General features: G+C 47.2%; 1 protein-coding gene across 1 annotated transcript in view; it reads left to right on the top strand.

The window, feature by feature from the left end:
- Positions 1-4,078: 4,078 nt before the first annotated feature.
- LOC310689419 (tumor necrosis factor receptor superfamily member 16-like) overlaps positions 4,079-26,542 on the top strand; it is a 45,188-nt gene continuing 22,724 nt past the window's right edge. Inside the window, exon 1 of the mRNA XM_083467113.1 lies at positions 4,079-4,994. Coding sequence (XP_083323239.1) covers positions 4,893-4,994 — 102 coding nt within the window. The 5' untranslated portion in view covers positions 4,079-4,892. The remainder of the gene's footprint in view (positions 4,995-26,542) is intronic.

The following is a 26,542-nucleotide window of genomic DNA, read 5'->3' as shown; positions in this document are numbered from 1 at the left end:
TTCACGGAGTGAAGCCGCATTGCTGTTGCCGGAGAGCGCTGACTTTTTCCTGTGGACAATTGGACTTTAAACAACTACCCGTGAGTAGAACGGAAAATTGGTTCTTTAAACATCTTAATTTGGCACCGAAACGGGAAGGTTTCAAACAGGAAGTCTGCCTTCCTCTTTTGTAAATAGATTGAAGCAAAGGCGCTGCAAGCTAAAGTCTTGGAAAGCCTCTTCTAAAGGATTAAATTTCCATCGGTTAAAACTACTAAACCCCCCTTGGAAGCAGGAGAAGGGGGGGGGGGATTTTAGATTGCCTAAGCCTGCAGGAGAGAGAGTGAAGAAAGATAAATTACCACCATTTTGAACCTGGGAACGGGCTGCCAGTAAGATCGACGTTTTGGGAAAGTTCATTGACTGTGAATAAAACGTATGTTGACAGATAGTTAAATAAGAGAAATATATTGTTTCCATTGTTTCCTTTTGCACCTAAAAAGGAGCAAAAGTAGCTGAAAATTGAAACTAATTTTGTTGCTGGATCTGCGTTTAAAAGGACGGATACAAATAGAAATTGTTTCCTCTAGAGGGAGCTTTTGAAACTGTTGCAGGAGTGGAGCTGGGGAATTTTCCAGCTGCAGAGATTAAAGACCGTGAGAATCAGAGATTGACCTTGGACAAGAATGTCGACAGAAGAAGCCTTAGTGATTGCATTTTGCAAGATAAGTGCTTTATTGGAACAGCTTCATGAGAAGACGGATGTGATGACTACTAAAATTGATAATTTGGGACAAAAAATGACTGATTTGGGACAAAAAGTGAATACCTATACAGAAACTACTCAGGAATCGATTCAGGAATCCACTTTGACATGGCAAGTTGTGGAGAAGACGAGGGAGAAAGCTGTTGTTGAACCTCAAGTAATACAAGTGGAGAGAGCCCCAGCCGTTCAGAGGCAATTTGATGAATATAAGCTGTTGCCTTCTACAATTGAATATAGAGAAAGCCAGATTTGGAGGGATGGAGTCCCGCTTGAAGGAAAGTTCGATAGATCCCCTTATGCAGGGATGCTCTGGCTTTTGGGATCTGGATTTGGGTCAGGGGGAGATTGGAGTTGTGGGGGCCTTTAGCTTCGGAGGGATTTTGAAACACGCTCTGAAATATCTTATGGACTTTAGTTTTGACTATGGAGAATGGGCTAACCTGTCGAGAAGGAATAAAGACATTGTTAGGTTGGAGTTTCCCCGAGATCTACTCCTCAGCGCCAAAGGAAGGAAATTAAGAACAAGATCAGCAGAAGATAAAGTTAAGTGCATGTATAAATATGAAGATCATCTGCAGAAGGGACATGGAGAAGAGTTAAGAGCCTCGGACAGAAGATCACCAGGTTGATGGACCATATGGAATTGATAGAAAGGACTGACAGAATCCGAGACCAGGGAGAAGAGACGGTGATAGAAGATTGGAAAAAAGTTTAAAATTTATTTAGAGAAATATTGTAAAATTAATGAGTGTTAGAAAAATGTTGGAATGAAATTACATGGCTTTAGTAGAAACGTTATAAGGAGTTAAGTTCAAATAAGTTTTAGGGTTTTAATGGTAAGATAAGGTTAAAATAAATCAGGACAATTAAATGACAGAAAACAGTGAAAGATGGAAAGGATTTGCTGAAATAATTAATAACTAGAATACAAAAAAGGGAGGTGTGAGGAGGTCGATGAAACAAGTTAATGAAAGACAAAGATATAGAAATATTGGATGTGTTTTTAATTGTTTTTGCTTTTATTTTTGTTTTGATATATTGTGTCTTTTTTAATGTATTGTAATGTATTGATTTGTATTGTTTACTTTTTCTCTTTTTTTACTTCTTTCTGTAATCTTTAAACTTTTAATAAATATTATTTTTTTAAAAAAGAAAACAATTCCCCCCCCCCTTATCTTACACCCCTTCTCAATCCTACCCGCGGACGGTCCGGGAATCAGCGTGTTTTTACATGAGTAGAATGTGTCCTTTTATTTAAAATGCATCTCTGGGTTATTTGTGGGGTATAGGAATTTGTTCATATTTTCCCCCAAAATATAGTCTAACCCCCCCCCCAAGGTCTGAGGGACAGTGGACCGGTCCCCTGTTGAAAAAGTTTGCTGAGCCCTGCCATAGAGCTCAGTGAGGTTTACTTAAGAGTAGGCAGATTGTGCTGTGAGTGACGCACAAAAACACACACACCCTTTGGAACGCAGCCATTGCTCTAATTTGTTAACACCTCTTAATAACTGCGGCATCTTCAAAGAGATTTAAAACACAGAATCCTAAATCAAGCAGAAGAGAGGCAAATTCGGCTCCTGATGTTTTTGGCTTTCTTTGTTGTTGTTGTTTAGTCGTGTCTGACTCTTCGTGACCCCCTGGACCAGAGCACGCCAGGCACTCCTGTCTTCCACTTCCTCCCGCAGTTTGGTCCAACTCATGCTGATAGCTTCAAGAACACTATCCAATCATCTCGTCCCCTGTCGTCCCCTTCTCCTTGTGCCCGCCATCTTTCCCAACATCAGGGTCTTTTCCAGGGAGTCTTCTCTTCTCCTGAGGTGGCCAAAGTCTTGGAGCCTCAGCTTCAGGATCTGTCCTTCCAGTGAGCACTCAGGGCTGATTTCCTTCAGAATGGATCGGTTTGATCTTCTTGCAGTCCATGGGACTCTCAAGAGTCTCCTCCAGCACCAGAATTCAAAAGCATCCATTCTTCGGCGATCAGCCTTCTTTATGGTCCAGCTCTCACTTCCATACATCACTACTGTGGTACCTCGGGTTAAGTACTTAATTTGTTCCGGAGGTCTGTTCTTAACCTGAAACTGTTCTTAGTCTGAAGCACCACTTTAGCTAATGGGGTCTCCTGCTGCTGCTGCTGCTGCGCTGCCGGAGCACAATTTCTGTTCTCATCCTGAAGCAAAGTTCTTAACCTGAATCACTATTTCTGGGTTAGCGGAGTCTGTAACCTGAAGCGTATGTAACCTGAGGTACCACTGTACTGTGAAAACCACAGCTTGAACTATATGGACCTTTGTTGGCAAGGCGATATCTCTGCTTTTTAAGATGCTGTCTAGGTTTGTCATTGCTTTTCTCCCAAGACTGCCTCTAAACGGGAGGTCCCATCAATTTGTGTGTGAAAGCAGCAGTGCCGTATTTAAAGGTAAAGGGATCCCTGACCATTAGGTCCAGTTGTGACCGACTCTGGGGTTGCGGTGCTCATCTCGCTTTATTGGCCGAGGGAGCCGGCATACAGCTTCCATGTGGCCAGCATGACTAAGAATTGATGCTTTTGAATTCTGGTGCTGGAGGAGACTCTTGAGAGTCCCATGGACTGCAAGAAGATCAAATGTATCCATTCTGAAGGAAATCAGCAATGAGTGCTCACTGGAAGGACAGATCCTGAAGCTGAGGCTCCAAGACTTTGGCCACCTCATGAGAAGAGAAGACTCCCTGGAAGAGACCCTGATGTTCGGAAAGATGGAGGGCACAAGGAGAAGGGGACGACGGAGGACGAGATGGTGGGACAGTGTTCTTGAAGCTACCAGCATGAGTTTGACCAAACTGCGGGAGGCAGTGGAAGACAGGAGTGCCTGGCGTGCTCTGGTCCAGGGGGTCACTAAGAGGCGGACACAACTAAATGACTAAACAACAACAACAATTTATGGACCTAACAGGTCGATACACAACACAAAACACTGTTGCTGTATGTAGGTTTTATTATTATTATTTTTTAATGTTATATTTTGGAAATGTGCATCCAGGGTTTTTTTCCCCTTTAATTTTTTTGAGGGCCCCAAGAGAGTGGGGCCCTAAGCTATAGCTTGTTTAGCTTATAGTAAATACGGTACTGCTGCTTTCACACACAAATTAATGGATGCGCTTGAAGAAGCGATATTGCCCTGATTCTGAAATGCTGTCCGTATGTTTCCTGGGGTTTTTTTTTAAAAAAATAATAATTTAGGGAGGTGGGAGAGAAAGACGGAGGAAGAGAGAGGCAGGAGGGGGAAGAGAGGGAGGAAAAGGAGGCGAGGCCGGGCGCGCCCACCTCTGGGAGGAGACGGGCGAGTCAGCCGCCAGGGAGCGCGTGTTTGTTGGAGAAGGGGCGCGTCCCCGGCCGTTGCAGCAGCTGCTCCTTTGCGGGGCTTGCGAGGAGGAGGCGGAGAAGAAGAAGAAAAAGAAGGAGCCGGGAAGGAAGCAGAAAGGAACCCGCTCTCAGCCTCGCCAGCCCCGGGCGAACTTCCACGGTGCCAGAGAGATCCGGGGAGGAAAACAGCTGCGCAACGCCCAGCGAGGGATCCAGCAAGCGACTCTGCGCCCTTTTTGTTCTCCTCCTCTGCTCGTTTATCTTCTGCAAAACTGCAAACCTTCCTCCTCGGGGAAGAAAGAGGCTCGGCTCCTCCTGCGCGCGCCGACGCCTCTGGAGCAACATCTGGACCGACTTTCCGGCCTCCCCAGATGCCAAACGCAGCTCCGCGCTCGCTCTCCCCAGAGGCCGCTTCCTTTTAGCAGTTGGGCTGCCTTTATTTTATTTTTTTAATCGGGAGAGAGAGAAAGAAGGAAAGAAAGAAAGAAAGAAAGAAAGAAAGAAAGGAGGAGGGACAGGAAGGGACAAATCTGTACTCCTCTTTGGGGAGGAAAGTGCGTCCCGTTTCCCTGCGATTGCAGAGCGCGCTCTCTACCCAAATTTTTGGACCGCGAGAAGCGTTCTGGTGGTTGGTACACTTGTTAAGCAGTGGGCGGGAGGGGGCTCTGTATTTATTTATTTATTTACCCCCCCCCCCAAAAAAACCACACCCATTCAGAAAAGAGCGGTTGTGCATTCGGATCGAAGCATTCCTAGCTTGCATTAAAAAAGAAAAGGAAATATATATATAATTGAGGGGCGTGCAAGATGCATTTCCAAGGAAGAGTCTCTGGTGAAACGGACGTGAAAGTGAGCAGAGCCACCTTTACCTGCCTTCTGCTGCTGCTGCTCCAATCCCTCCCTGCTCAGGTGAGTCTTGCCTTTGTCTTCCTATTACTAACGCAGCTTTCGTCTTCCACGCGGTTACTGCCTTTTTGCAGGGGGTTGGGCTGGATGACCCTTGGGGTTCCCTTGCAGCTTCGCAATTCTAGGATCCTGTCCTCTCCTCCTCCTCCCCCCCCCGGAGCTTATTCCCACCCCCCCTCCAATTAATTCCGTTCCCTTTCGACCCTTGGAAACTTGGATATTTGGGCCAAATTTGGGTTCGGGTGGGCGAAGATCTTTGCGCGCCCTTCGCTCCTTGGAAAACAACCACCGCTTGGATTTGAAAGTTGCGCGTCGATCTCTCCAAAGGAAATGAAGGGGGGACTTGCGCGCTTTCTCGGGAGTAAGCCGCGCTCTTCCAGAGGATCTCCGCCTTCAAGGAAGGGCGTGGCTGGGGTGTGTCCGGACAGGGACTTGACGATGAGTTTGAATTTGGCTGATGCAGTTGGTCCGTGATTTTTTTTAATATATATATTTGGGGGGGGGCGTTTGTTTAAAGTGCGTGAGTTTGGAGAAATAGTTTTTAGGAGCAGCAGCGCACTAGTTTCCCAGCACACGCGCAAAGTTGGATTTAAGAGGCTTGCAGCTTCTTTCGGATGGTCTGAAAGAGTACCTCTGAGCATAAATAAGAGCGCGTTGCTCTCAGCCTGGAGTAGCGCGCAGCAAACGCCTCTCCTGACCCTCATAACTGGGGCTGGGTGTTTAAAATGCGAGAGTACTGCTTAATCTATCTAATCGCACAAAATTTATGTACTGCTCGATTGTTGAAAAAATAATCCCAAAGCTGTTTACAAAAAAAACCCCAAAAAAGAAAAAGCAGCAACAGTAATTTAAAGCTAAAGTATAACAATAGACTAAAAACAGGGGAAAAAACAAATTCTGCTTGGTGGCATTCATTTCCCTAGCACTTACTGTGCAGATTTTGTTTTTGCCATCCGCAAAGTTATTTTGTATTGTTTTAGTATTATTTATTACAGTGGTACCTCGGGTTACATACGCTTCAGGTTACATACGCTTCAGGTTACAGCCTCCGCTAACCCAGAAATAGTGCTTCAGGTTAAGAACTTTGCTGCAGGATGAGAACAGAAATCGTGCTCCGGTGGCGTGGCGGCAGCAGGAAGCCCCATTAGCTAAAGTGGTGCTTCAGGTTAAGAACAGTTTCAGGTTAAAAACAGACCTCCGGAACAAATTAAGTACTTAACCTGAGGTACCACTATAGATATATATACCACCCTTCTTCAAAAGCTATCACAAGATTTAAAAGGGGGGGGGCAAAGTACAACAGCCCTGTGAGGCGGGCCAGGCTTGCAGCTGGCTCCGAAGCTTGGGCAATTTATTTCACTGCCCCACACCCTCTGGAAAAAGGGTGATAAGGTCTCAGTTCTCCAGAACATTTTGAATTCTTTAGAACTGCTGGCTTCTAAAGGACTTGTCACCAGGTGGAGGAGACTGAGAGAGAGAGGAAACAGGCCCCCTTGCCAGCCTTAGAGTACTAAAAGCACATTCACCAGTGGTGAGAGGGTGTTTTCCTGGGAAATTCAGACTCTCTACTTGAGATCTCAAAATATAAAACAGTTGCCCTTTAAATTACCCAGTCAGCTTTGCTTTTGGGGTGATGGAAAGTAAAAGAGGGACCTTTCCTTTTCTCTGTCCCCACTTTTGCATAGATGAGGCTGTTTCGCATGCATTGCGTCGGGATCTGTGTTCGAGAAGGTACAGAGATTTACCTCTGGTTAAAACAGGAAGGGCGTTTTCGCTGTGCATTTTGCAGTTTTTATGTTGTGATTTTGCGCCGTGAACCTCCCTGAGATCCGCAGGCAAAGGGTGGCATGCAAATTTAATGCATAATAATATTTTGTATGCAATGTGGTTAGGTATTTCTAGGTATGATTGCTCCTGGTGCTTTTTAGTGACAGCAAACGCAAGGAGCCTAAATTTCGGCCCTTGGCAGAAGGGTCTACAATTGCACAAAACTCTGCAGTTTTATGATTCTGTGCAGTTCCACGATTCCCCAGTAAAAAAGGGAAGGGCTAGGGGGAAACAAGATCAAGAGTTCGAATTCCCAACTTCACCTTGGACTTCCAGCCCACCACTGCAGCTCAGACTTGGTTCGCCTGTTGTGAAATGTGAGCAGCAGTGGCCTACCTCAAAGGGTTATTGTGAGACTCGAGGCTGCAATTTTATTTACGTTTAACCTGGCCGTGAAGCCCATTTGTGTGGCTTTACTTCCGCAGTGGTATTTAGGGAGTTGTGCTACGGATTAAATAGCATGTTAAAGTCCTAAGCATCCTTTTTGGGAGCAAGTTCTGTCGTTTCTGCTCTGTATATGTGATTTAAATTGGTCTGTACAAGTGTATGAGGACCAAGGAATCTTGGGGAAAGAGCCCTCAGTCTTTTCAGCTGCCCAGTATCTTCGACTCGCCTTCGTCTTACTTATTGGTTAATTGGTTATAGCAGGCACATCCAACTCACAAGATTATGATTTATTATTTGTACCCCACCCATCTGGCTGAGTTTCCCCAGCCACTCTGGGTGGCTTCCAACAAAGATAAAAAATACAATAAAACATCAAACTTTTAAAAACTTTTAAAAACAGGGCTGCCTTCAGATGTCTTCTAAAAGCCAGAGAGTTGTTCATTTCCTTGACATCTGATGGGAGGGCGCCACCACTGAGAAGGCCCTCTGCCTGGTTCCCTGTAACCGCACTTCTCGCAGGGAGGGAACCGCCAGAAGGCCCTCGGCACTGGATCTTAGCGTCCGGGCAGAATGATGGGGAGACTGTGATCTATATAAATCTGTATTTAAAAAATGGCAGTGTCCTACCCAGATTGGTTGAGCTTTGGGGGGGGGCGAGGGGGGTGGAGGGCGGATACATTCATTCCACATCTTCTTTAATCACGAGATCAAAAAGTATCCTGCGATGGACCGCAATCTCCAGGGAATCTACCTGTCGACCGGTTGGACATCACTGGGAGCCAGTGTGGTGTAGTAGTTAAGAGCAGTGGACTCGTAATCTGGTGAACCGGGTTCGATTCCCCGCTTCTCCACATGCAGCTGCTGGGTGACCTTGGGCCAGTCACACTTCTTTCAAGTCTCTCAGCCCCACTCACCTCACAGAGGGTTTGTTGTGGGGGAGGAAGGGAAAGGAGAATGTTAGCCGCTTTGAGACTCCTTCGGGTAGTGATAAAGCGAGATATCAGATCCAAACTCCTCTTCTTCTACTGGGTTATAGTATTTCACGCTGTAATGGCTTTCGACGGCAGTGTTAGAAACTCATATATGTAAGCTAGGTGCCAAATGGCCCTTTAAGCCAAGGTTTGCAGTCGCCAAAATGGAAGGTCCAGTTACCATTTTGAGGCAAAACAGCTCTCAAGTCTGATTTTTCCAAGGATGGACTGACTGTGATTGATTGTCAGTTAAACATCTGGCTCAGTTCAGATTGCTAACTTGAGCTCGGTTAAGAGCTTTGAGAACTTAAAGAAGAAAAATCGCTTGATCCAGGGACAGTCCACATATATATTGGCCTATTCCGACCTCTTTTTCTTAATGGTGAGACGGACCATTCATAACGTAAGAATATTCTTCACAACTGTGAGCAGGGCAATGGGGTGGGGAGGACAAGCAGCAACGATATGATACAATACAATACAATACAATACAATACAATACAATACAATACAATATCTTTATTGTCATTGTCCCATACAGAACAATGAAATTGAAAAATCTACATAAGACATTCAGAAACTCCTAAAAACTCTGAAACCCCATTTTAAAATACAGTGGTACCTCGGGTTACATACGCTTCAGGTTACATACGCTTCAGGTTACAGACTCTGCTAACCCAGAAATAGTGCTTCTGGTTAAGAACTTTGCTTCAGGATAAGAACAGAAATCGTGTTCCGGCGGCGCGGCAGCAGCAGGAGGCCCCATTAGCTAAAGTGGTGCTTCAGGTTAAGAACAGTTTCAGGTTAAGTACGGACCTCCGGAACAAATTAAGTACTTAACCCGAGGTACCACTGTACTGCATTTAAAACCAGAATTGCATTTGGGTAGAAACGATTAACTATAACATTGTTCAGGCTGCACAGAAAAAGGATTTTGGTTCCTGAAATCCATTCCGATTGTGCAGATCAGATACAACCGATAGAATTCTACAGGATGTGGGATTAGGGTATGGAAACATCCAAGGATCCCCAGCTGGTGGAGACGTCAAGAACCATCCTGTCTCCCGGGCGTCTCGACTTGGCCGAGAGCCAGGTGCAAAAGGCGCCTGCGAATTCCGAACACAGTGCTGGACTAGTTAGACCACCGGCCTGATCCAGCAGGAAATGAGAAGGGAGATGAGGGAAGAATGATGCAGTTATGACCATTCTATATCCCATGTGTTTGGTGACATAGTGAGGTAAAAGACACAGAAGTCCCTGCTTCCTAGGAGCTTACAGTGTAAACGGTAATGGATGAACAGGCGTGACGAAGGAGGGATTTCTCTTAGAAGTACAGTGGTACCTTGGTTCTCAAACGCCCAAAACCTGGTAGTAAATGTTCCAGTTTTCAAACGTTTTTCAGAAACCGAACATCCGATGCGGGAGTCGGCTATTGTTTCCAGGGCGCCTGCACCAATCAGAGGCCGCACCTTGGCTTTTGAACATTTCGGAAGTCAAACGGACTTTCAGAACAGTTTAAGTTTGGCACTTTTGTTTTTGCTATTTATTTTGCCATTTGGTTTTTGAGGATTTTTCGGTTAATTTGTTTTTGTGATGGTGTGGAACCCAGTTCAGCTACCCACTGATTGATTGATTGATTGATTGATTGTGTGACTGTGGAAAAAATGGATTTTTAAAAACCCCATCCAAACAATGACTATTTTCAGTGCAGGTACGAAAAAATAATATTTTTAATTTTTATCATCTACAATACTGTCTTATTTATTTTATAGTACAGTACATTGATTCTTGCTTTCATTTTGTGGATCAGTGGTCTCGTTAGAGAGTAAAATCCATGTTAAATTGCTGTTTTAGGGGTTGTTTTTAAAAGTATGGAACGGATTAATCCACTTTGCATTACTTCCTATGGGAAAGCGTGCCTTGGTTTTGGAACGCTTTGGTTTTGGAACAGACTTCCGGAATGGATTAAGTTTGAGAACCAAGGTACCACTGTAGCAAAGTTGGCTCAGGTTATTTTATTAACACCACTTGATCTCTCTGAAGATCTTCCAGCTTTGACAGGGGTGCATTTAGGATCGCCAGGTTTTTGCATACACAGAGAGCTGTTGTTAGGCCTCAGATACAAAACCTTGAACGTGTGGAGCCAAGTCTGCTGGTGTTTCTTTGAGGCTGGTTAGCTGACTGCTTTTGCTCAGGGCTACATGCCTCTGTGCTGTATAGGACTGTGGACTTTGCCTCAGGGTGTTTTCCCTTAAATGGCTCTGGAAAGATATTTGGAATTTTTGAGGGCGATGTGATCTAAATCTTCCCTCAAGCGCTTAATAAGCAGTACAAAAGACGGGGGAATGTGAATTTTAGCGAAACATGATGGGGGGGGGGAAATACCCACAATTCAAGGGAAACCAAACATTGCCTCCCATTGATGTTAATTTACAGGCAAACACACAACATTTAAAGCATTAAACTGTATTTTGTTTGTGTCTGTACTTTGTGAAGAAGGGTCCCCGAGAAAATAGATTTTAAAAGGCTATTAAACTTCAACTTCGTAGGGCACAATCGAAAGGCGAGTTCCATTACAAAAGTCCCATTGAAGTGAATGGGGACTGTGCTAGACGAAAATAATCCCATTCATGTGAATGAGACTTGTGCCCACAATAGTGCTTGTGACTCCAGGGGGTTAACTCCAGCAAGTACAAATCTGTTTTCCCTAAAATTGTGGGGGTTTTCTTTCTAAGTATTATTCATGTGAAAATCTGTGGTCAATCAAGGCTTGAAGACAGGCGTGTCTGGGTTGTGGGGCTGACTTTTCTCAGAAGTAACACAGAGCAGGTCCCAGATTTCCCTTACTGCTGTTTAGATTGTAAAAACGTGGAGTTTTGAACCTGGAACAGATGTGAAATAATCTAGGATGCCATCTTCATCTCTTGCAATGTACTTAAACTAGGATAATTTCATGCCTAAAGCTAAAGGTAAAGGGACCCCTGACCGTTAGGTCCAGTCATGGCCGACTCTGGGGTTGCGGCGCTCATCTCGCTTTATTGGCCGAGGGAGCCGGTGTACAGCTTCCGGGTCATATGGCCAGCATGACTAAGCCGCTTCTGACGAACCAGAGCAGTGCATGGAAACGTCGTTGACCTTCCCGCCGGAGTGGTACCTATTTATCTACTTGCAATTTGATGTGCTTTTGAACTGCTAGGTTGGCAGGAGCAGGGACCGAGCAACAGGAGCTCACCCCGTCGCGGGGATTCAAACCGCCGACCTTCTGATTGGCAAGCCCTAGGCTCTGTGGTTTAACCCACAGCGCCACCCGTGCAATATTCTCAAACTAGGATAATTTCATGCCTAGATAATGATGATGATGATGATGATGATGATGATGATAATAATAATAATAAATTTTATTTATACCCCACCCTCCCCAGCCAAGGCCAGGCTCAGGGCGGCTAACAAGCAATAATAAAAACAAGTTGAATGTATACAACTTAAAAACAAGATTAAAATACAACATTAAAACATTGAAACATTAAAATGCAGCCTCATCACAGGAGGAGAAAGGAAAAAAGAAAGGGGGAGGAAATCAAATTGACAGAATAGGTTGCGTTTATGATTTTCTGAAGTGCCAATATGGTGTGGCAGGCGGCGCAATCCAATCCTCCGTCTACTCAGAAGTAAGCCCCCGTGGGTTCAATGGGGCTTACTCCTAGGTAACCATCCTGTGTAGGACTGCAGCCTGTCTCCCATCTCATGCAATGCTTGGAATAATCTTTTTGCATACATTCAGGTTGGCCGGAGGAGAAATTGCCTCTGAGCATGAGTAGAGAGATATTTCCTTACCAGAACCAACTTCCTAGGCCTGTTTTTGATTATGCCATGCACTAGGAATTCTGCGTGCATGAACCTTTGTGGGCAGGAGTCCAGAATCCTGCATAATTCTTTGCCATGGCTACTAAAGGCAGAAACAATTATGCAAAGGACAAAGAAATAATAAAAAACCCACAATGCAGTCACTTCAGATTTTTCCGTTGTCTTTCATTTTTAAAATGTGGAATACACAGAGGCCACAATAGGCAGGTCTTTTGCACACAGAGAATACGAAAGACTCTTGGGCTGGGTACACACCGTACAATTAACGCAGAAACTTCTCTCCCCCGGGAACTGTAGTTTAAAGGCGCTGGGAATTGTAGTTCCAATTTAGGGCACTGCCTGAAGCTGTTGCCTCACTTTGCCGAATGGCAGAGCTGGCCGTATTGCTGAGCAGTAAAGAGAGTTTACTTCTATGTGTCTGATGGTCAGGCATGCTGGAGGTTTCGCCGTCTGCTCTAGGTCAACCTGAGCTGCAATTGCAGGGGGTTGGGCTAGATGACCTTTGGGTCCCTTCCAATTAGGTATCCCAAAAAATTATTGAAGAGGCACCAGAAGCCTAGTTCTTAGGGTCCGTGTAAGGCTAACAAGTCCTGCATTAGGCAAAATGGGCTGCCGTCCACCATAATGAATTTATTAGCCTTTTGCATGGGACACTTCATCATCATCATCATCATCATCATCATCATAATTTATTTATACCCTGCCCATCTGGCTGGGTTTCCCCAGCCACTCTGGGCGGCATCCAACAAAATATTAAAATACAGTGGTCTCTTAAGCATTAAAAGCTTCCCTAAACAGGGCTGCCTTCAGATGTTTTCTAAAAGTCTGGTAGTTGTTTTTCTCTTTGACATCTGGTGGGAGGGCGTTCCACAGGGCGGGTGCCACCACCGAGAAGGCCCTCTGCCTGGTTCTCTGTAACTTGGCTTCTCGCAGGGAGGGAACCGCCAGAAGGCCCTCAGAGCTGGACCTCAGTGTCCGGGCAGAACGATGGAGGTGGAGACGCTCCTTCAGATATACTGGACCGAGACCATTTAGGGCTTTAAAGGTCAGCACCAACACTTTGAATTGTGCTCGGAAACATACTGGGAGCCAGTGTAGGTCTTTCAAGACCGGTGTTATATGGTCTCGGCGGCTGCTCCCAGTCACCAGTCTAGCTGCCACCTTCTGAATTAGTTGTAGTTCCCGGGTCACCTTCAAAGGTAGCCTCACGTAGAGCGCATTGCAGTAGTCCAAGCGAGAGATAACCAGAGCATGCACCACTCTGGCGAGACAGTCTGCAGGCAGTGAGGGTCTCATCCTGCGTACCAGATGGAGCTGGTAGACAGCCGCCCTGGACACAGAATTGACCTGTGCCTCCATGGACAGCTGTGAGTCCAAAATGACTCCCAGGCTGCGCACCTGGTCCTTCAGGGGCACAGTTGCCCCATTCAGGACCAGGGAGTCCTCCACACCTCCCCACCCCCTGTCCCCCCAAAACAGTACTTCTGTCTTGTCAGGATTCAACCTCAATCTGTTAGCTGCTATCCATCCTCCCAACGCCTCCAGACTCTCTCACAGGATACCGGTACTTCTTCAGTTGGAGAAGTATTTTCCACACATTGTGGGCTAAGCTCAGTGGCAGAAAACCTGCTTTCACACGCAAAGCGTCCCTTTTTCCGGAACCAGTGTTTCCAAGTTTGGGAAAAAAGGATCAGTAAGTGTGTTATGTGCCCGAGACCCTGGAGGGCAGCTGCCAGTCATCATAGAGTTGGAAGGGACCCCGAGGGACATCTAGTCCGACCCCCTGTAAAGCAGGAATCTTTTGCCCAACGTGGGACTCGAATTCACCACCCTGGGGTTAAGCATCTCAAGATCTGATGACTGAGCTATATCCATTCAGCACAGACAGCCCTGATGGACAAATAGTCTGAACTGGGATAAAACAGCGTATTATGAGACCGGGGTATGTCTTTTGTGGGTTTTACCACTGCTTTGGAATCTGAGGTCTGAACAGGGAAATGAGCCTTTTTCTTAGGAGCCATTTTTCTTATCAAGATGGCCCCTCGGGGAACAAGATACCAAGATAAAGAGATCATGTAAGGGGCAATTATGGTGGGGTTTTTTAGGCCTAAAGGGCAAGAGATAAGCAGTTCCGGTGATCCAGATTGCAATTGCTGCTGCTGCTTTATGCTTAAAAAACAATTCTTGAATTAAGAGAGAGGTTGTGAGGAGTCCGCACCTACAGTTTGGAATCTGTGGGTGAGACAGCCTCACTGAGGACTAGAGCAGGGGTCAGCAAACGTTATCAGCAGAGGGCCGGTCCACTGTCCCTCAGACCTTGTGAGGGGCCATACTATATTGTCATACCTCGGGTTACAGACGTTTCGGGTTGCGCACCGCGCCGACCCCAAAAATACTGCAGGTTGCGAATGCTGCGGGTTGCAAACATGCTTCCCGCACGGATCACGTTCGCAACCTGAGCGTCCAGTGTATTTTGAAAAATATAAATATCCTGCAATCCGGTCCTGCAGCTGCCTCCGGACCTGGAGGAGGAACGCACTCTGCACGCGCTCAGGAGCGCATCTCGGCGCCTCCCACTCACCAGCATTGTTGACTAGCAGCTGCCACTCCATCGGCCCGACCCTGTGGAGCTCCCAGGTGGCTTGCCAAGCCCCGCGATGCGCCCATCATGATGCCCATGGCGCTGTTGGGATGCGTCCGGGGAGACGGGGCATTTGGCCGGCCCCCAGCTGGCTCCAGCCACCGGCCGTTCAAGTCCCCAACTCTCCGGAGCAGGAGAAAACAAGCTTGTTCCCTCTCCAGTGCGACAGCCCTTGAGATATTTGAAGATGGCTCTCTCATATATCTCCTTTCACTCTCCTCTTTTGCCATGCTAAACATACCCGGCTCCTTCAACTGTTCCTCATCAGGCTTGCTTTCCCGACCCTTAGTCATCTCAACCACTTTCCTCTGCTTGTCAACATCCTTCTTAAATTGTGGTACCCAGTATTGCAGGTGTGTCCTCACCAAGGTAGAATAGAGTGGTACTACGATTTCACTTCCTTGACCTGGAACAGGGGTCAGCAGACTTTTTCAGCAGGGGGCCGGTCCACTGTCCCTCAGACCTTGTGGGGGGCCGGACTATATTTGGGGACGACGACAAATGAACGAATTCCTATGCCCCACAAATAAGCCAGAGATGCATTTTAAATAAAAGGACACATTCCACTCATGTAAAAACACGCTGATTCCTGGACCGTCCGTGGGCCGGATTTAGAAGGCAATTGGGCCGGATCCGGCCCCTGGGCCTTAGTTTGCCTACCCATGACCTGGAAGCTAGATTTCTGTTGATGCAGCCTAGAATAGCATCAGCCTTTTTTGCTGCTGCATCACACCTTGGGCTCATGTTCCGCTTGCGGTCCACCAAGACCCCTAGATCCTATTCACACACACTGTCATCTCCTCTTCTTAGATGCTGACGGCCGCAGCAAAAACATCCCTGCATCTCCGCCAAGATGCTCTCAAAAGCTTTCGCTCTCCCCAAGCTTCCGGTTGACCCGATGAAAGAGATCATAGCACAAGTCGTGACTCAGTGACGGCCCATCTTCCCTGGCACCTTCAGGTACGGCTGGGGGAAACCCCTGCCTGAACCCCCTGCCAGCTGCTGCCAGCCAGTGTAGACACTATTGAGGTCGCTGGACCAATGGTCTGACTCTGATTTGTGCAGTTCCGAGACTGAGGCCTGGATCAAATTAAGCACCAACGATCGTTCTCACGTCAGAAGAGAGGCAACTAAAGCCGTACGTTCCTCCATTCACTATTTCCAGCAAATTTCACATCGGGGCTAATGCGAAACACATTTTCCCTGGTCTGGTATTAACATTTTTTCCCAGGCAGCCCCTGTAATTACGCGGTCAGACCATATAAAAGCTGCCTTTATCCCTTGTACTTCCTGGGGAAGCTAATTAATGTTGCACAGCTTAATATTCTCTAGTCTTATTAAGTTGCAACTTTGGGGTGGGGGCGCTCAGGCTGGGGGCGTTATTTAGAATTTTTTTAGATGGGATGGCAAAAAAACGTAACAAATGCAGGAGTGGGGGGGGGGGTTGGAGGAAACTGATTTGGGTTCTTTGTTTCAACCCCAAATGCTTCAGGGAGAAATTAACTTTGTAGGAGTTTGGGGCTTCCTAGATTGTTTGAAGAGAGTGAGAAGGACATTGTCTTAAATAAAGGTAAAGGTAAAGGGACCCCTGGCCATTAGGTCCAGTCGTGACTGTCTCTGGGGTTGCGGCGCTCATCTCGCTTTACTGGCCGAGGGAGCCGGCGTACAGCTTTCGGGTCATGTGGCCAGCACGACTAAGCCGCTTCTGGCAAACCAGAGCAGCGCACTGAAACGCTGTTGACCTTCCCGCTGGAGCGGTACCTATTGATCTACTTGCACTTTGAGGTGCTTTTGAACTGCTAGGTTGGCAGGAGCAGGGATCGAGCAACGGGAGCTCACCCCGTCGCGGGGATTCGAACCACCGACCTTCTGATCGGCAATTCCTAGACTCTGTGGTTTAACCCACAGCGCCACCCGCGTCCCTATTGTCTTAAATTCCCTTCTGCAATTCATGGGCATTCCTGTGTTCCTATAAACACCCCTGTTCTCACGCCAAATATTGTTTCCCCAACCCCACCCTACCCCCCCCCAAAAAAACATTATATGTCTTTGAAGGCTCTTTCCCATCTACCCTATTCATTTAATTTGCATTAGCCTCTCCGCAGCGTAAGATTCAAGGGCCTGTTGATAAACTGAACAGCCACAGTGGACAGAGAAATTTTATCTCTCTCTCATATTAGTGGACATCCAAGAAAGAAAAATGTTGGAAGTTACAGGACAGAGAAAAGGAAGTCCTTCTTTACACAGCACGTAGTTAGACTGCGGAACCCTTTGCCACAAGAGGCGGCGATGTCCATCAACCTTGTTGTTGTTTAGTCGTGTCCGACTCTTCGTGACCCCATGGACCAGAGGACGCCAGGCACTCCTGTCTTCCACTGCCTCCCGCAGTTTGGTCAAACTCATGCTGGTGGCTTTGAGAACACTGTCCAGCCATCTCGTCCTCTGTCGTCCCCTTCTCCTTGTGCCCTCCATCTTTCCCAACATCAGGGTCTTTTCCAGGGAGTCTTCTCTTCTCCTGAGGTGGCTAAAGTTTTGGATTCTCAGCTTCAGGATCTGTCCTTCCAGTGAGCACTCAGGGCTGATTTCCTTCAGAATGGAGAGGTTTGATCTTCTTGCAGTCCATGGGACTCTCAAGAGTCTCCTCCAGCACCAGAATTCAAAAGCATCCATTCTTTGACGATCAGCCTTCTTTATGGTCCAGCTCTCACTTCCATACATCACGACTGGGAAAACCATAGCTTTAACTATACGGATCTTTGTTGGCAAGGTGATGTGTCTGCTTTTTAAGATGCTGTCTAGGTTTGTCATTGCTTTTCTCCCAAGAAGCAGGCGTCTTTTAATTTCATGGCTGCTGTCCACCAACCTAGGTAAAGGTAAAGGGACCCCTGACCTTTAGGTCCAGTCGTGGCTGACTCTGGGGTTGTGGCGCTCATCTCGCTTTACTGGCCGAGGGAGCCGGCGTACAGCTTCCGGGTCATGTGGCCAGCATGACTAAGCCACTTCTGGCAAACCAGAGCAGCGCACGGAAACACCGTTTACCTTCCCGCTGGAGTGGTACCTATTTATCTACTTGCACTTTGACGTGCTTCCGAACTGCTAGGTTGGCAGGAGCTGGGACCGAGCAACGGGAGCTCACCCCGTCGCAGGGATTCAAACCACTGACCTTCTGATCAGCAAGTCCTTGGCTCTGTGGTTTAACCCACAGTGCCACCCGCATCCATCCACCAACCTAGCTGCCTTTAAAAGAAGATTGTACAAATACATGGTTAGCGCTATTGACTAGTGCAAATCTTCCTTGCTGCCCACCTGAATCCCTCCCACCTCTTTTCTCTCTTCCCCTTTCTCTGGGCATGTCCACACAGAGCTGACGATGTGTTGCAGAAATATTTCTCCCCCCCCCTTTTTTTTTATTTCTGCATTCCAGGTGAGTGTTGTTGCTCCCACTCCATCCCTCCAGGCAGCTAGGGGGCCGGGGCTTCCCTGCCATTCATCCAGCCTCTGAGAGTTCATTCATCTCCCAGACGCCCTGCCTTACCCGGAGGGGATAGCAAAGAGTGATTTGAGCTCTCTGGAAATCAGGAACCCAGGAGGGAGGAGGAGGAGAACAAGGGAGAAACGTCTGGGTTGAAAATGCAACCCTTTGTTTGCTTGTCGAGACTTCGCTTTGCAACAACTGTCCCTTAAATTGCCTTCCTTGCAGCCAGATGAAACATCTGTAGCAGATTGTGGCTCACTGGATATCACTGGACCAGAGGTATTCAACCTTTTTGGGTCCTCAGCTCCCATGACCAACTACAGTGGTTCCTTGGTTCTCAAACTTAATCCGTTCCAGAAGTCCGTTCCAAAACCAAAGCGTTCCAAAACCAAGGTGCGCTTTCCCATAGAAAGTCATGCAAAGCAGATTAATCCGTTCCAGACTTTTAAAAACAACCCCTAAAACAGCAATTTCACATGGTTTTTACTCTTAACGAGACCATTGATCCATAAAATGAAAGCAAGAATTAATGTACTGTACTATAAAACAAACAAGACAGTATTGTAGATGATAAAAATTAAAATCATTATTTTTTGCTTACCTGAACTGATGATAGTCATTGTTTGGATGGGGGGGGGGGGCTTTTATCCATTTCCGCAGTCACCAAATCAATCCATCAGTAGCTGAACTGGGTTCCACACAGACACAAAAATAAACCGAGAAAGCAACAAAAACGCAAAATAAAGATAAAAAACAGAAGCGCCAAACTTAATCCGTTCCAGAAGTCCGTTTGACTTCCGAAATGTTCGAAAACCAAGCCACGGTTTCTGATTGTTGCAGGTGCCCCGGAAACAATAGCCGACAGCTGCACTTCCGGGATTTTGGCGTTTGGGAACCAAGGCGTTTGACTACCAAGTTACCACTGTATGTTCTTTCTGTACCACCCCTGGGGGGCTCTGGAGCCTAGTTAGATCACCCCTTGCCTGCAGAGCTGGCAGCCTCTCGCCCTTATGGTATCCTCAGCGTCCTCCCTTCTCCCATCGCCTTGGGAGTCCTTTGCCCCCGGTCTCTGAGCTGCCCCTCCTGTCCCACAGAAAGGTGCCTCCTCACACTGCCCCACAGGGCCTGGAAAGAGGGTGCCCCCAGGCTTAGTGGCCCAATGGAGACAGGGCAAAGGTGAACGTGAGGCTAGCGCCTTACTTTGGCAGGCAGCAGCAGGCACTCCTTCATCACCAGGCACTCACCTCCCAGGCAGGCCTTGCACACAGCAAACACGAAAAAGACTTATTATTATTATTATTATTATTATTATTATTATTATTTATTATTTGTACCCCACCCATCTGGCTGGATCTCCCCAGCCATTCTGGGCAGCTTCAAACAAAGATTAAAAATACATTAAAATGTCACACATTAAAAACTTCCCTGAACAGGGCTTCCTTTAGATATCTTCTAAACATCAGGTAGTTGTTTATCTTTTTGATATCTGATGGGAGGGCGTTCCACAGGGAGGTGCCACCACCGAGAAGGCCCTCTGCCTGGTTCCCTGTAGCTTTGCTTCTTGCAATGAGGGAACCGCCAGAAGGCCCTCAGAGCTGGACCTCAGTGTCTGGGCAGAACGATGGGGGTGGAGACGCTCCTTCAGGTATACTAGCACAGTGCCTGCCCGCCCAGCCTCTAGTCTGCCCATTCCCAACAGCAAGGGCTGGTGGGCTGGCTGGCAAGGCTCCCTCACCCGTTTGCCAACTTACTCTCAAACCGCCTCGGCTCCAGGCAACCAGCTTCTTCTTTGGCGATCCCTCGTAGCCGAGTAAGATTGTCTTCCATAAACACGTTTTTAACAGTGAGTCCGTAAGTGACTGTGGAGGCCAGTTCTGGATCCACATGTCCTTCCACAGTGGGGACATTGGTTTCTGGGCGGGAGTTGATCACGGTGAGGGTTTGCTAAGCGTGCCTTCCTCTTAGCATGTTTCTCCCTTGCGTCCTGAGTTCGAGTGTCTTCAAAGCCCACAACACCTTTGGTCAAGGCTGTTCTCCAGTTGGAGCGCTCCCAGGCCAGTGTTTCCCAATTGTTGGTGTTTATACTACATTTTTGGAAATTTCCCTTGAGACCATCTTTAAAACTCTTTTGTTGACCACCAACATTACGCTTTCCATTTTTAAGTTTGGAATAGAGTACAGTGGTACCTCTGGTTGCAAATGGGATCCGTTTCAGAGCCCCGTTCACAACATGAGCAGAACGCAACCTGCGCATGCGCGTGTCACGATTCGCCGCTTCTGCACATGTGTGTGATGTCATTTTGAGCGTATGCGCGAGCGGCGAAACCCAGAAGTAACCCATTCCGTTACTTCCGGGTCGCCGTGGGACGTATCCTGGAAGAACGTAACCTGAACTGAACGTAACAAGAGGTATGTCTGTAGTTGCTTTGGAAGACGATATCAACATGACCTGTCCAACGAAGTTTATGTTGAAGAATCATTGCTTTCACACTGGGGATCTTTGCTTCTACCAAGTACACTGACATTAGTTTGCCTGTCTTCCCAGGTGGTGTGTAAATTTTTTCAGAGACACCGTTGATGGAATCTTTAATGGAGTTGGAGATGGCTCCATGTAACCAGCACCCTCTGGCCAGCATCAGAGGCGCCATTCACCTGCGGCGCTTGTAGCCGGGGCTGCTGCAACATACAGCTGTGCAAGCCTTTGGGAGGGAAATGAACGGATTCCTATACCCCACAAATAATCCAGAGATGCATTTTTAATGAAAGCACACATTCTACTCATGTAAAAACACCAGGCAGGCCCCACAAATAACCCAGAGATGCATTTTAAATAAAAGGACACATTCTACTCATGTAAAAACACGCTGATTTCTGTACTGTCCGCGGGCCTGATTGAGAAGGCAATTGGGCTGGATCCAGCCCCCGGGCCTTAGTTTGCCCGCCCATGGAGTTACCCTTTCTCAGTTTAGACTGGAGCCCCCTCGGGGCAGAGACTTGCCCCTTTCTGCTTAGGCGAGGCTGCAAATTGCCGAATAGACTGACGGAACCCAGGCCAATGGAGACAAGAGCAATCTTATTCCAGCCTCTTCTTTCTCCTCAAGGGAGCAATGGCCACCCCACAGCGTCTGATTTCTTGCACCCAGATTTATAAGGGTGAGTCAGCTGGAAACACTGCCGTCCCACACAGAAGAGGAGGGTGCAGCCTCTTTGCAAAACATTTTTATGAGTTGCAAAATGGGCGAAATAGCCTCTATGGATCTAAGACTATTTCAGTTGATTTTATACTTGACTCCCATATATCATTTGTTATCTGTACCCCAAACTTTTCACTCCATTTTTGTCTTATCATATTCTAAATCATATTTCTTCCTGTTGAGTAGGGTTTTATATAGTGCAAGTGTAGAGTTTTTCGCCCCCAAACCAGACTTTGGGAAATACCGTATTTTTTGCACCATAACACTCACTTTTTTCCTCCTAGAAAGTAAGGGGAAATGTCTGTGCGTGTTATGGAGCGAATGCCTGTGGGTAGCGGGGGGGATCTGCTGCAGTTGTGAGCAGAGGATCCATGGTTCCCCTTCCTTCCCTCCTCCATGGTTACAAAGCACGGATCCACATGGATCCTCAGGATTTTTGCATTGGGCTACTCCAAACTCACTGTCAGATCACATGTCTGTGGCCACAGCATGAACCACAAAAAACATATATCCACTATTTCGTTTAGAATATATTTTTTCTTGTTTTCCTCCTCTAAAAACTACGTGCGTGTTATGGTCTGGTGCGTGTTATAGAGCGAAAAATACGGTAGGTTTTTGCTTGTTTGTTTCTGCTTTTCACATCCGAGCTTTTCAGAACAACTGCAGAGGTTAAGGCTCTGTGTCCGTTCCCAAACACTTAACTGACCTTGAATTGAGTTTTATTTACTTACACCAGCCTCTTGCCAACCTGCCGCCCTAGAGACTTGCAACTCCCATCAGTTGCCAGATATCTGGAGGGCAAACGCTGACTTACGTGGCAGCGTCCAGGCAATCAAAAGTGCCAAAGGTTCATGATAAAGGTAAAGCGACCCCTGACCAGAATTGATCAGACATGTTTTTCTGTAGTGTCTGTAAAGTCAGAAATAAAAGAATGTAAATAGACGTTTTTGACTGTCTCCTTTCCCTGCTAGGGAAAAAGCAGGAGGAGGGGGTGTGCATTTACCCACGCTGGGAAAATGTCGCCTATCAAAATCTCCCTGGTCTGTCCGGGATGTCAGCCAGAGGAGGTTACTGGTAAACAAGCTCAGAGGACAGTGTGAGTGGCCAGCCTCTCTGGAGGGGGCTTGTAAACAAACAACCACTAGGTCCAGTCATGGCCGACTGTGGGGTTGCGGCGCTCATCTCGCTTTATTGGCCGAGGGAACCGGTGTACAGCTTCCGGGTCATGTGGCCAGCATGACTAAGCCGCTCCTGGCGAACCAGAGCAGCGCACGGAAACGCCATTTACCTTCCCGCCGGAGCGGTACCTATTTATCTACTTGCATTTTGACGTGCTTTCGAACTGCTAGGTTGGCAGGAGCTGGAACAAAACAACGGGAGCTCACTCTGTCGTGGGGATTCGAACCGCCGACCTGCCGATCGGCAAGCCCAAGGCTCAGTGGTTTAGCCCACAGCGCCACCCACGTCCCAGGTTCATGATACAACTGAACAAAATTAAGAGCAATAAACTCATTCACTTGGTTTGTAGTTTGACAGCGTAACGGACCCCCTTGAAAGGTGGAGAGCTCTCCTTCCTGGGCTGTTTTCCAACAGAGCTTGGACTGCCATTCTTGCGCTGCGATTAGACTTGAAGACCCTTCCAACTCTGTGAGTCTGTGATTTTTACACCAAGAATGTTCCGGCAGAGGACTGGGAGAGGCTGACTGTTGAAAGCATGTACTGGCTTGAGAGCAGTACATGTGAAAAGGATCTAGGAGTCTTGGTTGACCACAAACTTGACATGAGCCAATGCAATTCTGGGCTGCATCAATAGGAGTATAGCATCTAGATCAAGGGAAGTAATAGTGCCACTGTATTCTGCTCTGGTCAGACCTCACCTGGAGTACTGTGTCCAGTTCTGGGCACCACAGTTCAAGAAGGACACTGACAAACTGGAACGTGTCCAGAGGAGGGCAAAGGCCTGGAAACGATGCCTTATGAGGAACGGCTAAGGGAGCTGGGCATGTTTAGCCTGGAGAAGAGGAGGTTAAGGGGTGATATGATAGCCATGTTCAAATATAGAAAAGGATGTCACATAGAGGAGGGAGAAAGGTTGTTTTCTGCTGCTCCAGAGAAGCGGACACGGAGCAATGGATCCAAACTACAAGAAAGAAGATTCCACCTAAACATTAGGAAGAACTTCCTGACAGTAAGAGCTGTTGGACAGTGGAATTTGCTGCCAAGGAGTGTGGTGGAGTCTCCTGCTTTGGAGGTCTTTAAGCAGAGGCTTGACAACCATATGTCAGGAGTGCTCTGATGGTGTTTCCTGCTTGGCAGGGGATTGGACTCGATGGCCCTTGTGGTCTCTTCCAACTCTATGATTCTATGAAAAGCAGGGGTCAGCAAACTTACTACGCCTTGGGCCTCTGTCTCCAGTGCCAATCGCGTGGCAGGCCGGAGGGCAGGGGGGCACATGCCCATACGCGTGCACACATGCTATTTCTGGAGCACTTCCGGGTCGGAGGAGCACCGGAAATAGCTTGTGCGCATGTGCACGGGCCTCCTCTGACCTGGATGTGCACAGGAAATAACGCGCATGTGCAAATAATGCTTGTGGGCAGCCGCGCAGCGCTGGTAAGAGCGGGCGGCGGGAGTTGCTGCAGGCCGGATAAATGAGTCCCTCGGGCCTTATCCAGCCCGTGGACCTTAGTTTGGGGACCCCTGGTCAAAAGCCCCATAGAGCACCCCCGGTCCGTGCAGACGTTCTTGAACGAAACACACCGACCGCCTGGCGCTGTATGAAGCAGTATGTTATGTTTCTCTGGAGCCAGCCCATTCCTAGAAGCATAGAATTGTAGACTTGGAAGGGACCCCAAGAGTTATCTAGTCCAGCCCCTTGCAATACCAGGAATACCAGCTAAAGCATCCTTGACAGATAACCACCCAAGCTCTGCTTAAATATGTTTAATAGGTTATTCCAGTACATATCCCAGTGTGGTGATGGGGAAACTGGTGCTGATAAACTCCATCTTCCTCCCATCCCCTGACCCTTTTTCCAGCCTCCTTTTCCTCCTCTTGGCCCTTTCTGTGGAATAATAATAATAATAATAATAATAATAATAATAATAATAATAATAATTTATTTATACCCCGCCCCTCTGGCTGGGTTTCCCCAGCCACTCTGGGCGGCTTCCAACAGAATATTAAAATACAATAGTCTATTAAACATTAAAAGCTTCCCTAAACAGGGCTGCCTTCAGATGTCTTCTAAAAGTCTGGTAGTTGTTGTTCTCTTTGACATCTGGTGGGAGGGCGTTCCACAGGGCGGGGGCCACCACCGAGAAGGCCCTCTGCCTGGTTCCCTGTAACTTGCCTTCTCACAGCAAAACTTCCAAAAAGAAGAGACAGTCACAGGTGATTTTGAGAGCCCCAGAAAAGCAGCTGTCTTTGAGGAACAGCTGGAGGGGGGGGGAATGTCTCCTTCCCTCTCTCCTCCTGCTCGATATCATATAGGCGCTGCTTAATTAAATTATTTGCTTTACTGAAGCCCAGTGTTAGGAACTGTCGTGGTGATAAACCAGAAAAGTAAAGCTTTCGGTTGACAATTTTAGTCTAAGAGCTCACGTGACAATCTTGCAATACTTGCGATCAAGTGAAGATGCCCGGGGGTCAGGATTGCACCAGACATTTCTGCAATATGAGGATCCTTGGATTGGGACTGTTTTCACACACTAATACTACAGCCTGTAGAATTCTGTCAGTTCTATTTTATCTGCACAATCGGAATGAATTTCCAGAACCAAAACGCTTTTTCTGTGCGGCCTGAGCAGGGAGCAACGTTATAGCCAATTGTTGTTGCTTGTCTTCGCTTAACGCACCCCACTGCCCTGCTCACAGTATATTCTTATGTTATGAATGGTTCGTGTCACCATTGAGAAAAAGCGGTTGGAACAGGCCAATATATTTTCAGACTGTCGCTGGGTCAAGTGATTTTATCTTCTTAAGTTCTCAAAGTTCTCAACCTAGCTCAAGGTTGTCATCTGAAAGGACGTGGGTGGCACTGTGGTCTAAACCACTGAGCCTCTTGGGCTTGCTGATTGGAAGGTCGACGGTTCGAATCCCTGCGATGGGGTGAGCGCTCGTTGCTCTGCCCTAGCTCCTGCCAACCTAGCAGTTTGAAAGCATGCCAGTGCAAGTAGATAAATAGGTACCACTGCAGCGGGAAAGTAAACTGTTTCTGTGCGCTCTGGTTTCCGTCACGGTGTCCCGTTGCGCCAGAAGCGGTTTAGTCCTGCTGGCCACATGACCCGGAAAGCTGTCTGCGGAGAAACACCGGCTCCCTCGGCCTGAAAGCGAGATGAGCACCGCAACCCCATAGTCGTCTTTGACTGGACTTAACCGTCCAGGGGTCCTTTACCTTTACCTTATGCCTGTCATCTTTTGAATGTTTTATGTAGATTTTCAGTTTCATTGTTCTGTGTGGGACAATGACAATAAAGATATCGTATATCAATCTGAACTAGCCTGATGTTTAACTGATAATTGATCACAGTCACTCATCCTTTGAAAAATTAGGCTTTAGTCTTGCTCCAAAATGGCACCAGACATTCCGTTTGGCGACTGTAACCTTGATTCAAAGGAGCCGTTTGGCGCCTAGTTTATACAGTGGTACCTTGGTTTACGAACTTAATCCGTTCCGGAAGTCCGTTCTTAAACCAAAGCGTTCTTAAACCAAGGCGTGCTTTCCCATAGCAGTGGGGGACTCAATTTACAAATGGAACACACTCAACGTGTTCCACTTCCAAGGCAAAGTTCACAAACCAAAACACCGACTTCCGGGTTTGCAGCATTCTTAATCCAAGTTGCATATCTGAGTTTCTCACACTGCATAGGATCATTGTAGGGATTAACATGAACCATTCACCCCTTGGAGAAGAAGATGGGAGATTAATGCAATTAACCGGCAAATTTCTAACCCTGATTGCAATGTGGTGTGCTTGGCATTTACAAAGACCTGGACGACAGCGTGCAAGGTGGTCTTAAGGCTCATAACTCTTTAAGGCACCCCAGCCAGTTGCTTTATCCCAGGTTAGCTCAAGGTCACCGTCTTGTGCTTCCTCAAACTTTACCAGCCTGCCAAAAGGAAAAAAAGAAAGAACCGGGAGCCAGTAAACCAAAGGTTAACCGTCAAAGTCTGAACACCTGATTGCAGA

This window comes from Podarcis liolepis (genome assembly GCF_965112155.1).
Source record: "Podarcis liolepis genome assembly, chromosome: 12".
Taxonomy (NCBI): Eukaryota; Metazoa; Chordata; class Lepidosauria; order Squamata; family Lacertidae; genus Podarcis; species Podarcis liolepis.
This window is presented reverse-complemented; position numbering and strand designations above follow the sequence as displayed.